At 55.1% G+C, this 8,669-nt stretch overlaps 4 protein-coding genes across 4 annotated transcripts in view; 3 read left to right on the forward strand and 1 right to left on the reverse strand.

Moving 5' to 3' along the window:
* The window catches only part of MONBRDRAFT_26771 (uncharacterized protein), a gene marked incomplete at both ends in the record, with an annotated part of 1,852 nt that extends 969 nt beyond the window's left edge, over positions 1-883 (forward strand). Inside the window, 4 exons of the mRNA XM_001747057.1 lie at positions 83-121; positions 219-337; positions 504-728; positions 843-883. Of these exons, the coding sequence (XP_001747109.1) occupies positions 83-121; positions 219-337; positions 504-728; positions 843-883 (424 nt within the window). The remainder of the gene's footprint in view (positions 1-82; positions 122-218; positions 338-503; positions 729-842) is intronic.
* Positions 884-1,171: 288 nt separating this feature from the next.
* Positions 1,172-2,518, reverse strand: MONBRDRAFT_9496 (uncharacterized protein; the record flags this gene model as incomplete). Its single annotated transcript, XM_001747185.1, has 1 exon — positions 1,172-2,518. One exon carries the CDS (start codon positions 2,516-2,518, stop codon positions 1,172-1,174), a length of 1,347 nt encoding a protein of 448 aa, XP_001747237.1.
* Positions 2,519-3,127: 609 nt separating this feature from the next.
* Positions 3,128-5,965, forward strand: MONBRDRAFT_26773 (uncharacterized protein; the record flags this gene model as incomplete). Its single annotated transcript, XM_001747058.1, has 14 exons — positions 3,128-3,257; positions 3,344-3,403; positions 3,553-3,613; positions 3,696-3,787; positions 3,941-4,007; positions 4,073-4,201; positions 4,274-4,395; positions 4,637-4,800; positions 4,891-5,035; positions 5,219-5,286; positions 5,374-5,483; positions 5,562-5,614; positions 5,689-5,723; positions 5,819-5,965. The coding sequence occupies 14 exons, from the start codon at positions 3,128-3,130 to the stop codon at positions 5,963-5,965; spliced, it is 1,383 nt and encodes a 460-aa protein (XP_001747110.1).
* Positions 5,966-6,449: 484 nt separating this feature from the next.
* Positions 6,450-8,004, forward strand: MONBRDRAFT_37696 (uncharacterized protein). Its single transcript, XM_001747059.1, has 4 exons — positions 6,450-6,636; positions 6,781-7,082; positions 7,173-7,400; positions 7,523-8,004. Exons 1-4 carry the CDS (start codon positions 6,567-6,569, stop codon positions 7,709-7,711), a joined length of 789 nt encoding a protein of 262 aa, XP_001747111.1. The 5' UTR covers positions 6,450-6,566; the 3' UTR covers positions 7,712-8,004.
* The last annotated feature ends 665 nt before the right edge of the window (positions 8,005-8,669 follow it).

Genomic DNA, 8,669 nt, shown 5'->3' on the forward strand with positions numbered 1-8,669 from the left:
AGGAATTCCCCCCCCCCCCCCCCCCCCCTGTTCCGCTCCCACCGACCAGTTCTTCCACTCACACGAATCTGTGTTGAATTAGAACATTTGGCTCGTGCACCGGCCAGTGTCTCAACGACAAGTGCGCCTACCCACTCGTCCGCCCACCGCCAATTCTTGCCTTCCACGCTCAGCCTGCCTCCCACAAGCTAACGCGGTGGTGTTGTGGGACATGATAGGGATTATTGCCGATATCTCGCAAAGCGTAATGCCAAGCGTCTGCCGGCCAACTATGACCAGTTCTTCGACCCCAATGATCCCAATGCACTTCGCCAGCTGGCCCCTGACACCCCAGCCCGTGTGTTACCGAGCCTACTCTCCTTGTGCATTGCTTTTATGGTCGAGTTTAGAGAGGCATTACTCGGCTCCCTTGTTCGGCTCTGCTTGTGCTGTCTCGCTGATCTGCTCTGCCCTCATTTACCCATCTTTTATCACACCAATACATGCCTGGCTTGTTCGTGCAGGTTCAAGCGTGAATGAGGCCAGTTTTTGCGATAGCGAGCGCGGCTCTGCAAAGCGCCCCAAGCCCATGGTGGTTAGCTCACCAACCATCCAGACCAAGACCCCTTCTCCACGAACAACACCCAAGACGAACCCTGGCAAATCACCCAGCAAGTCGGCACACACGTCACCAGATCCCCAGGATGAATCGACCAAAGGCAACGTCATTGGCGAAGACGTGGCTGGTGGTACGTGAGAAAAGCACACAAAGCGCAATGCATCTCTCCTCTCCCGCGGCATTCTCGCACAACATCACGCCGGCATGGCTCGCCCCTCGATTTCTCGATTTATCAATCACGCAGATGAGGACTGGGACGACGTCCTCAGCAACATGGACATCTAAATGAAGCGCTTGAGCGCACGAGTCTGCCAAGCAGCAGGGCGCTCGCCTTTTGTGTACATTACATTAGACCCATCATAACATCCGGCTACGGCTGACGCTTGATTCAACTTCCCGACTGTGATCTGTGTGTGTTTGAAGTGTGCGTTTTGTCGTCTCTATTGCCGGGCGCATATTTAACAAAGACCAAAAACAGCCTCCTGTACATGTGTATAAAAACAGCACCTTTCTGCTTTCATGACATGGTATAAGGTTAATCCCGGGGACGCTCCAGCAGGTCGAGGATCCAAGCTATGTGTACATGTAGATGCGCTGCCGACCTGGGTCAGTCACTGCCAGCGCACCCCCACTGCTGGCCAAGCCAAGGCCAAAACGTGGGGCTGCTCCCTCCATGGCAGGGGGTAGCAGTTGGCGCTCCAGGGTCAGCGCCATCTGCCCCACATCCAGGCTGTACACGAAGACGGCAGCCTCAACATCGCTACCATTGCCGCCGTCGTCATTCTCGGTCCCGGCACCAACGGCGAGCCCGCCCGACCAAACGGCCAGCGACACTCCAAACATGCTACCCGTCAGCGAGGCGTTGGCCCAACGAGGCTCGGTAAATTCCAAGAGGCGTTGAAAGGTTGTGCTCGTACCAGAGGGCACTTGATAAGCGTAGAGCGCACCCGTCCTGTTATCGAGTGAGTTGCTCAACCCTGTGACCAGGAGGTGCGTGGCGTCATACCAGGCCAAGGCCCAGCCGAAAAGATTTCCTGGCCGGGCGACGACATCATCAAGAGTACGCCAGGGCGTAAAGGTACTGGCACCGTGTCGGTGGAAGAAGAACACACGACCACCGGTATTGGGATTGCCGTCCACTTCTTGCGCGTAGGGCGCACTCACTGCGAGATATTCGGCGTTGAGTGCCAGTGCAGAGCCAAACATCTGATGGTTTGTGGTATAGAATGGCAAAACTGTGCCATTGGCGAGAAAATGACCGGCAGGTTGGCGACTGAGGATACGAACCATGCCCATCAAGGCGGGCGTGGGCAGGTTTATATTGGGACCTGGGCAGCCAACCAACAAGACCTGCGGGTCCATGGCGACCGCTGTGCCACACAGATCGCTGGCTTCGCCCGACCGAAAGACATTGAGGATTTGCGCTGCACGTTCTTCGGCGGTGCGATTGTAGAGAGCGTATGCGCTGGCATTTGGGCTTGTGGCCCCAACTACCATCAGGGCCTCATCAAAGGCCAACGCTCGACCAAAGCCGGCCAGATTCGTGTTGGACAGCGTCGATGTGAGCTGCAAACACCGGCCTGTGCAGAGCGCCAGGGCATCCAGACGCTCCTGCAAAGCGTGTTGTTGATCCAATGCGCTGGTGACATCAGCCAGAGCCTGGCGCAACGCAACCGTATCACGCTGTAGCGCATCATTCTGAGCCGTGACCGCGCGGAGCGTGGCCAGCAGGTCAACTTCATCCACAAACAGAGAGGCATTGTTCATCACATGCACGTCGCCATCCGCATCCACCCATAGCCCAGCGTCCTCAGCACCCGCTGCAGGCATGACCATGAGCAACATGGCCCCCATCGCCAGCAAACCAGCCCTATTCAGGCCCCAACTCAGGCATTGTACCCGCACCCGCCGACCCGCCATGATGGCCGAATTGTCGAGGTCAACAACACGGCGTATGAAAGCAGTGACGATGCCCCAAAAATTAAGATTAGGGGATCACTTTATAACACACACACAGAGCACACCTTTTCGCTCACAACACACAAACACATACCACACCATTGTCATGTATATACATGTAACAATATATTGTACATCTCGGATGTTAACAGAAGAAAAAAAGTCTTTCTCTCTCTCTCTATGTGCTCTTCCTTTTTTTTTTTTTTCCCGTTTTGGAGGTGTGTTCCGCTGCGTGTCTGTGGCTGGCGGGGGGGCTGGCAGGGGGGCCTTGGGGGTTGGCAGGGGAGAAGAGTGGTCTGTTGGCATAGCTGATCAGCTTGTGCAAGCTGGCTCGGCTTCACTCGTTTGCGACTTGTTCGTTTGCTTGTGCTTGTAGTGTCTTGAATGTGGTCTTGGATCGCACGGCGAGTGGTTTTGACTGCCGGTACTCGACTTCCCGTATTGTTGGCGCCCGCTACCCGTCGCCGTCACAGCATGACTGATCACATCCTTGCCAAAGCCCGGTCAGTGGTCGGCGCTGCTTTTGGCCGCAAGCTCGCCCCGTTCCGCGCACAGGCTCACCGCGCTTGAATGCATCTGGCTAGGGAGCTTGGGGTCAATCTGGCCGACCAGCGCCTCGCGCAAGCCCTTGATGAGGCTGACCCCCTGGCCCACCTTCGTCAAGAGTTTTCCATTCCCCAGATGAAAGACATCAAGCAAGGTAAGCCCCATGTTTCGGCGTTTCTTGTTGATGGCTTTAACAGGTTCTTCTTGAAAGCCAACGCCTCACGGCCCCACCTGTCGTAGCGGATTTGAAGCTGGTCGAAGCCGAGTCTGACTGCATCTACCTCTGTGGCAACTCCCTGGGTGGGTAAATGCCGTCTTGTTTTTGCTTGTGCCTCTGCCTCTGTCTCTGTTTTCTGTTATCCTGATCTCACCCTTTCCATCACCGTCTCTCCCACTCTGCGCTTGCCCTCCCCTTGCCAACCCTAACTGACCCATAAAATGTGGCGTAGGCCTCATGCCCAAGCGTACGCGCACCATTGTCAACGAGGAACTTGACACCTGGGCTACTGGGTATGACCTCTTTACCTGGTTTGAGGCACTGGACCTACTTGTCGCCCTTGGCGTTCCTCACCCCTGAAACGCTGGATGTCAGTGGCGTGACTGGGCACTTTCCGGATGGCCCGGGCAAGCGCCCCTGGGTGTCCATCGACGAGACCGTGACCGACAAGTGTGCCCGTGTTGTTGGTACGGCAAATGAAAGATCACGTTGCGCACATCTGCTTCGCCCACCCGCAAGGACGAGCGAATGTATTCACCCTGTTGACCTGCGTGCTTGTTTCTTTTTTTTTTTTTTTTTTTTTTTTTTTTTTTTTTTTTTTTTTTTTTTGACGTGGACAGGTGCCCTGCCAGAGGAAGTCGCCATCATGAATACGCTGACTGTCAACCTGCATCTACTCATGGTCAGGTCCAACCACCCCCTGGTCCCTGTTGATTCTCTGACTGCGCTGCATCCCACCCAGCCATACCCAGTTTAGCTCACACCATGGCGAGACAGGTGCCCTTCTACCGTCCCACGAGCGATCGCTTCAAAATTCTTGTCGAAGCCAAGGCCTTCCCCTCCGATCACTTTGCCGTCCTGTCTCAGTTGCGCATGCATGGGTGTGTGCAGCTGTTCTCCATATCTTGCTCCCTGTTCTCTTGCCTTTGTTCATCCTTTCCTGCACGCGTCAGGCATGATGAGTCGGCGCTGATCGAGGTCAAGCCTCGCGAAGGCGAGCACAACATCCGGGAAGAAGACTTGTTGGCCATTCTTGAGGAGCAGGGTGACTCCATTGCCACAGTCCTTGTTGGTGGTACGCCTTCTTTTTGAGATAAAACCAAAGTCACAAACGCACCAAGGCAGCCTGCCTTGCTTCGGTCGCTTCCGTTTCCGTGGCTCCCAGCATGACCACACACCTGGCCACGCGCCATGCTCATCATCATCATCATCATCATCATCGCTCCTTCCCCCCCCCACCCCACACACACACACACACCACACATACATACACACAAGGCCCATGCCATGCTCATGCACGCCCCTCCGCTCCACAGGTGTGCACTACTATACGGGGCAGTTTTTTGATTTGCAGCGCCTGTGTGCGGCCGCGCACAACAAAGGGTGCACTTTCGGTGTGGACCTGGCCCACGCCGTTGGCAATGTGCCTCTGCAACTTCACGACTGGGACATTGACTTTGCTTGTTGGTGCACATACAAGGTTCAACCACAACATGCTTGGCAATCCTCGGTCGGGTTTCTGGATGCATCTGCTCGACTCATCACGGCTGAATATGTGTGATGGTGGTAGTATCTCAACTCGGGGCCAGGTGGCATCGCGGGCGCCTTTATTCACAAGAAGCATGAGGGCACAAGCCGCCCCTATCTGCAAGGCTGGTGGGGAGTGCAGCTCAACGAGCGCTTCCGCATGGACCACGATGCCAGCTTCATGCCCGGTAAGATAGAGCGTGGGCAGTCTAGATATGTGGGTGTCGCGGTTTTGACTAGGCAAAAGACAGCGCCGCTGTTCGTTTGTTGGTTTTTGTTGTTTTTTTTTTTTTCCTTTGTGTTTTGTTTTCCTTTGTCGCTTGATTATTTTGACGTGCTTTTGAACATCCGAATACGCTTGGTGCTTGCAGGTGTTCGTGGCCTGCAGCTGAGCAACCCTGGCGTCCTGCAAACCGTGGCTTTGCTCGGCAGCCTCGAGGTACAGTGGACAATCGCGGGTGGTACACACCATGGTCGTCAACGCAGGCGCTGGTCTGATACAGGGTGGCCGTGAATGTGAATGTAGATTTATGAGCAAACAGACATGGCGTCACTTCGTGCCAAGAGCTTAAAGTTGACGGCATACTTGGAACAGCTGATGCAAGCATTGGTAAACGAGGAAGGCCATGCTCCCCGGTAGGTGCATATGTTTTGGCGTTGTGGGCAAGTTGTCTGCGCCTGCTGACATATGCTCACTGACTAAAACGTACACAGGTTTGAAATCATCACGCCCACCGATCCAGAACGCCGTGGCTGCCAGCTCTCAAGTATGTCACTTGTGCTGCCCTGATCACCTCATGGCTCAGGCGTTGGCCTCACGTGCATCCACCATGGCTCGCAGTTTTGTTCAAGGTAGACATTGACGCTGCTTTTGAGGTCCGTACCAGCGTGTCCGGTCGTCTTGGTCGTCTTGGTCGTCTGGCCTGTGTCCCTTTACTCACCCCGCGCCAAACGCATCAAAACGTGTGTAGGCATTGGAGAAACGCGGCGTGGTATGCGACGTGCGGCGGCCTGACGTGATGCGCATCGCGCCCGTCCCGTTGTACAACACATTTACCGACGTGTACCGCTTTGTCACGACGCTACGCGACGCCCTCAATGCATCGGCCTCGTCATAAAAGCAGCGCGCGGAACCGACAAGCCGATCGCCATGGACCGTCCGCCTCAAACTTTTCGCCGTCATCACCCCCTTTGAGCGTTACATGTGCTTAATTGATGATTGACGACGGCAGCTTGAAAAATACTTTTGCCTGCCACCATGTAGCGTACAACAAAGACAAAAGCCGTGAACTCTAGCTCAGAAGTTTAATACTTTTTACTCGAGAGCAACCAAAAAAGGACAAGCTGCGTGTGCTGTCTTTCTCATTCACGTGTGCACTGCAAGTGAACCTGCCTCTCAATCTCTGTTAGCTTTCATCACAACCTCTCAAGCCCTCTCTATCCCCGTTGAATATCCGCTCAACGCCCGCACCAACGCTCCCAACCTCTCAATCCCTCTCAATGCTCGCCTCACTCTCTCAAACCCTTGTTGCATTTTCGTATTCGTCGTCGTCGCCGTCTTGCCCGAGCAGCGCTGCCCTTTGAGACGCCAACTCGATCCAAGAACGCAACCTGTGAACACCTCACGTCACTAGGACTTGAATCAAACTGTCTGATCCTCGATTGCCTGGGGTTTTTTTTATCCGACTCTGATCCTCGAACGCGGGAAGATCAAGAAGCATGTCGCTGCCCCCCTCCCTGCAGCAAGCGTCCAACTTGGCGAAAGCTGCTGTTGAAAACGACCAACTTGGTCAGTCTGGCCCCCCTTTGCCGCCTCTATTGCCTCTGCCACCAACAACCGAGACCTTGGCCTCGTGCTTTTGAATGTGGTTTTGTTTTTCATTTCTTATCCTTGTTTGCTGGTTGCGGCTCTTGACTCGTCCGGGCTTGACAGGCAATTTCAAGGAGGCCCTGGATCTCTACGAACGCGCCGCACATTTTCTTGAACTGGCTCTTGCTGACCCTGCTCTCGGCGCGCAGCGCGAGCAAATTCGTACCAGCCTGAACAGCTACCGCGTCCGCGCCGAATCTTTGCGCAGCGAAATGAACGGCACAGCCCCGGTCTTGCCAAATGTGCCTGCGGACACGGCTCCAGCTTATACACCCGCCACAACGGCTTCCTCGCCCGCAACACAGGGCGTGGCTGTTAGATCAGCCAATCCTTCCGTCCTGCAAGTGGGCTGGGGCGCCGTACAGGTACGAAGCACTGCAACCGGAGCCCCATGTACTCAACTATTGCAACGGCTCTGGTGATCCCTCACTGACCCATCGACACTCGACACATAGACTGTGAATCGCGAGGGTGGCAAATACCTATTGCAGGGCTACCAAGCAGCGCGTGCCTTTGATCAACGCAACAACGTCTCAGGCAAGGTGATTGCGGGTGCTGCCACCGTCGCCGCGGGCGCTGTCAAGCTCAACAACGAATACCGCGTTACCGAACGCATTGGCGAGGCTGCCTCCTCCGCATATACCCGCGCTAAAGCCGCCAATGAAGAGCACAAGATTCTAGAGGTACGGTTGCACCAGGGAGTTATGCCCCATCCCCCCCTTCCCCAACCTCCATCGTCGGGCATTGTCCGGCCTTGACGATCTTTTCCTTATTCGGCTCTTTCCATTTGGGTCTTGTCGATTAGAAAACGGGCACCATCGCCAAGGCCGCCGTCACCAAGGTCGGAGAGGTAGACCGCGAATATCAAATTTCGCAAAAGGTCGGCTCTGCACTCCTCTCTGGCCTCAACTACCTCTCCTCGGCCTCGAGCAGCTACTTGGCCAAGCAGCCAGCCACACCCGCTGCCAGCGCCGGTGCCGGCCCCAGCCAATGAAGCCTTGTATGATATTGTGATCATTGTTTGCACCTGTCAAGCATGTGCTTTCCTCTGGCCTCTTGCTTGCTAAACAGACCGCAACGCCAGCCATAATCGACCTTTTCCAAGGGCAGAAAACGAGCTCTTTGCACCAACTAACAAAATGACCACACGCGTGCTTGTCATGATCAGTGCAGCTTTTCGAAGCCACCCCTCTCAAGTTCGCGTCACAACTCAGACGCTCCAACCCTTTCCCCTTAAAATCATCCTGTTTCTCCTCTTGCTGTGTGCAATCGAGTGCCAAGCTGTTCTCCTCTTCCCTTCTCCGCCATCTTTCCAATCTTGCTTCGATAAACGCGACTAGCACAACGCGTGTAGACATGCCTTTATCTACTTAATGCATTTTTCATAACTCCCATTGTGTTAGTTAATGTCGTTAATTTTCCATTTAGTGACGATGTTTACGCAATGCGTTCATCAAAATCCCGTGTTTTGTGAGCATCAAGAAGACGATCGATCAGTGCTGTCAGTGGTGATCATGTGCGCGACCGGGCCGATTAGAGCTGCACCCAAGCCCGGAGCATCGGCTCTCGTAGCCTGGTTACTGATGGGCGTCGCGATTGCTCAGGTGCAACAGGTGCAGCACACCAAAGTGGATGCCGACATGTTGGAGTGTCGGTTCGTGGAGGGCATCGACTTTGAGAGCGAGGGTGCCGCGCTTGGCCCAACGCCCAACGCATCTGCCTGCTGCCGGGCTTGTGCTCAAGCCGCAGCTTGTGCCGTAGCCGTATACAACCATGTGGATGGCGTGTGCTATGCCAAAACCACGGGCAGCCATGCCATCAGCCGCGCCAACTGCACAGCCTGCACGCCGGCGCCACAGCCTTCCCCGGCCGCCCAGCACCGCGACATTATTGGTGCTACGCACTGGAACGGCTGCTACTACCTTTCTGATCGCCCCTTCCTCCTATACGGT

This window comes from Monosiga brevicollis, genomic scaffold (genome assembly GCF_000002865.3).
Source record: "Monosiga brevicollis MX1 MONBRscaffold_15 genomic scaffold, whole genome shotgun sequence".
Classification (NCBI taxonomy): domain Eukaryota; class Choanoflagellata; order Craspedida; family Salpingoecidae; genus Monosiga; species Monosiga brevicollis.